Consider the following 4,290-nt stretch of genomic DNA (forward strand, 5'->3'; position numbering starts at 1 on the left):
ATAAAAAGAAAAAAAATTAAGAAATTTACAAATGAAATGTCAATAATATTTAAGGTCAAAATAAAGTTAAAAAAAAATTCATATCAAAATGAAAAATAGCACCAAGAAAAAAACATAAAGAAAATAATAACAAAAAATAAAAAAAAAAAAAAAAAATGAAAAATAAAAAGAAAAAGAAAAAACAAAACAGATACAGGAACGAGAATAAGACAAGGATCGAAAGAAAAAAATAAATATTTATATACCCGAAGGTAAATATGGATAATATATATAAATATATATATTATATATATATATATATATATATATATATATATATATTATATATATATGGTTAATTTTTTTCCTTTATGAATAACGAGATCAAGTAAGCAAAACTTAAATTTTTATGTTAAAGCTTTAAATAAAGGGAAAAAAAAAAAAAAAAAAAAAATAGGTATAACTTAAAAATAAAAATGGTTGTTTTTAATTTTCTAATTATATATATATATAAACAGATATATTGATATATAACAATAAATACTAAAAACAAAACAAAAAAAAAAAAAAAATATATATATATAATAAATAAATAATTAAAAAATAGCTGTTTATTATTTACAATTCAATTATATAAACATATACATATTAATAATAATAAACAGTTGGTTGTTTTTTTTTTTTTTTTTTTTTTTTTTTTTTTTTTTTTTTACAAAATATAAACATACATATATATATATATATTATATATATATATATATAATACATAAATAATTATACAAGTAATATTTTGTTGTATAACATTTATAGTTAAAAAAAATATAATTTATATACACAAATTTATTGTGTCTAAAAAAATGAAAAAAACAAAAATAATATATAAAACAAAGATATACTATTTTTTTATATACATATATATATATATAATACCTTTTCAAAAAATACAAAATTTCAAAAATGTGTTAGATAATAATATTAAACAAATTTTATATATTTATATATTCCTAATGAAAAAAAAAAAAAATAAAATAAAAATAAAACTACAATCAATATTATTTTTCACTTGTTTTTATTTTAATAAATAAATAAATACATACATATATATATATATATATATTAATAGGACATTTATTTTATTTGGAATAATATAATTGAAAAAAGTAAATATTTAAATGATAGAAAATATATTTAAACAAAAAAAAAAATTCAAATTTTATTTTCATATATATTAATGAAAACAACACAAAATAAACTATATATATATATATATATATATATATATATTTATTTATATAGTGCACACATATAAAATATATATAAAATTATATACATTCTTTTTTTTTATATTAAAGAAATATAAATGAAATGTTGTTATAAATATTATGATGTAGACAGAATAAATATTTTACTCTTTCACTTACAAAAAATATATGAATATAGATATATATATGCATTTATATTTATCGTAAAAGCTAATTCATTTTTATTACATATATATATTTTTTTTTTATTCATATAAAGAATTTTTCAAAAAAACAAACAAAATGATATTGATATAATCCTAGGAATGACAAAATAAAATTTTATGTATTTTCTAAAATTTCATTTTTTTAAAAAATATAGCTTCTAATGCATATTATTTGTTACACATATAATTAAATATAACAAATTATAAATATTATTAAATGTGTTTCCATAAAACGTTAAAAAAAAAAATTGAAACATCAAATATATATATTATATATATATTATATATATATTACATATTTATAATAAAAAAATATATATATTTGTATTATATATAGTTGCATAATAAAATAGGTTATGTTAATAAAAAAAAATGGTACTTGAACAATTTAATTAAGAATATTTTTTTCTTATTCGTAATGATATAAACACTTCTTTTAAGATTAAAAAAAAAAAAAAAAAAAAAAAAAGCATGTGTTGCATACACAACTTTTATTATTATATTATAACACAACAATATATAATGTAAATACTTAAGAATGTTTTTTTTAAATGTTATCAAATTTATTTATTTTTCTCCAGAACAAATAATAAAAAAGGAATATAATATATATAATATTACTTATTACAGTTAACTTAATAAATCAAAATTATATGATGAAATCGCTTTAAATTATTAGAATATTATATAATAATTTTTCATATACATTCAAGCTTCAAAAAATAAAATAAAAAACAATATTTAAAAAATATATGCTAAATATATATGAATAATATATATATATATGTACAATCCTGAAACTCTTATGTACCAACCAATATTTCCCAACCTTTAAATATTTATATTTGTACATAATCAATTATACACTTATACATATGAGAAAATATAAAAAAAAAATATACATATATATATATATATATATATATTGAGCATATTTTTTCGTTTTATTTCTCAGTATATATTTTATGTAACCTTATATGTTTATTATCTTTTATGTATGTAACATGATATAAGTAAAAAAAGAAAGAGAAAAAAAGAAAAAAGATATATTCTGATATGTTTAGGCGCAAAAATAATACATAATATAATTAATATGATTAATTCATGTATAAAAATAGAAATAAGAAAATTTAAATATGGGGCATCATAATGTTTATAATAAATGACATATAATATATATATATACATATATATATGTGTATTTTTAAACATTTACTATATATGTATTTATATATGTTAAAAATAATTTCTAGTCCTTGATTTATTTTTCTCTTTTTATTATTTTCCTTTTAAGTATGCTTCTGAAATATCAATGTATTCTTCTCTTTTTGTTTATATTCACCAACAGTATATTTGTGAGCTCAATAAAAATGAAGAAAATGCATATACCATGGAATCATAAAATAATTAATAGTTATAATAAAACATTATTATTGAATTCCTTAAGGCAAACAAAAAATAATATATTTTATGCTACTTATATTAAAACAACACCTTTTTTACATATTAATCAAAGAAAAATAAATTATTTAAAAAAAGATAATCATAGTATATATTCAAAATATTATAATAATGAACCAGTATATAATACCTACAACCCTATATTAAATTATGATATTTTAGATATAATTAAAGTGTATGGAAGATTAGCTGAGCATTCCAAATATGAATCTCTGAATATCAATATAAATATAAATGAACAAGATGAAAAAGTTAAAGAAAACAATAACTTATTTAACAAAATTTTTTTCTTTTTAAAAAATAAAAGTACAAATGATTACAATAAAATTTATTGGTTTCATCATTTTTTAAAATGTGGAAAAATGAACTTTAATGATTTCAAAAACTCATTATTTAAATTAAAATTCAAATGGCCAAAGGATTCAATCTTTCCAACTTATAATATCTTTTTATTTGAAAAAGGCTTGAATAAAAATATGGACTCACCAACAATAAGAAAAAAAGTGGAAAATTATATGCAGTATCAAGAAATAAATGACAATCTTTTGAAAAGTTGTTTTTACTGTTTCTCGGATGGTAAAGAATATATAACAGTATATGATATTTTAAGAACATTTAATAATTGGAAGAAAAATAATAAACATAAAAATAATGAAAAACCGAAAGGACTGTTCTCATTCTTTAAAAAGGAACAAAAAGAACAAGACCAATCAGTTGATTGGTTTACATTCAAAAAGAAAATTGATCTCAGTACAATTCATATGTACGAATCAAAAAAATGATATCACATATATATATATATATATATTTTTTTTTATTGTTATTTTTTTTTAAAATTTTATCAATTTATTTATTCACTACTTTTTTTTTTGTAATTATTAATTTTTTTTTTTTTTAATTCTTATAGACTATATAAAAATATGCATATCACGTCATATAAACCATTTATTATTAAACATATTCAAAATTATCGTGTATATTGTAAAAATGATTCCATTAATAATCACCAGATGGTATAAATATATATATTATCCATATGTGTTAACCTAAAATAAATAAAATGAAATAATATAAAATATTTGAATATAAAGACATAATAATCATTATTAATATTCATATATAAATAAGACAATACAAAAAAAAAAAAAAAAAAAAAAAAAAAAAAAAAAAAAAAAAAAAAAAAAAAAAAAAAAAAAAAAAAAAAAAAAAAAAAAAAAAAAAAAAAAAAAAAAAAAAAAAAAATAAAAAAAAAAAAAAAAAAAAAAAAAAAAAAAAAAAAAAAAAAAAAAAAAAAAAAAAAAAAAAAAAAAAAAAAAAAAAAAAAAAAAAAAAAAAAAAAAAAAAAAAAAAAAAAAAAAAAAAAAAAAAAATAAATATAAAAA

The 4,290-nt window shown here is 14.6% G+C and overlaps 1 protein-coding gene across 1 annotated transcript; it reads left to right on the forward strand.

The window, feature by feature from the left end:
• Window positions 1-2,742: 2,742 nt before the first annotated feature.
• On the forward strand, window positions 2,743-3,690 carry PGSY75_1205300 (hypothetical protein; the record flags this gene model as incomplete). The annotated part of the gene is made up of 1 exon (XM_018786643.1): window positions 2,743-3,690. One exon carries the CDS (start codon window positions 2,743-2,745, stop codon window positions 3,688-3,690), a length of 948 nt encoding a protein of 315 aa, XP_018640508.1.
• Between the last annotated feature and the right edge of the window lie 600 nt (window positions 3,691-4,290).

This window comes from Plasmodium gaboni, chromosome 12 (genome assembly GCF_001602025.1).
Source record: "Plasmodium gaboni strain SY75 chromosome 12, whole genome shotgun sequence".
Classification (NCBI taxonomy): domain Eukaryota; phylum Apicomplexa; class Aconoidasida; order Haemosporida; family Plasmodiidae; genus Plasmodium; species Plasmodium gaboni.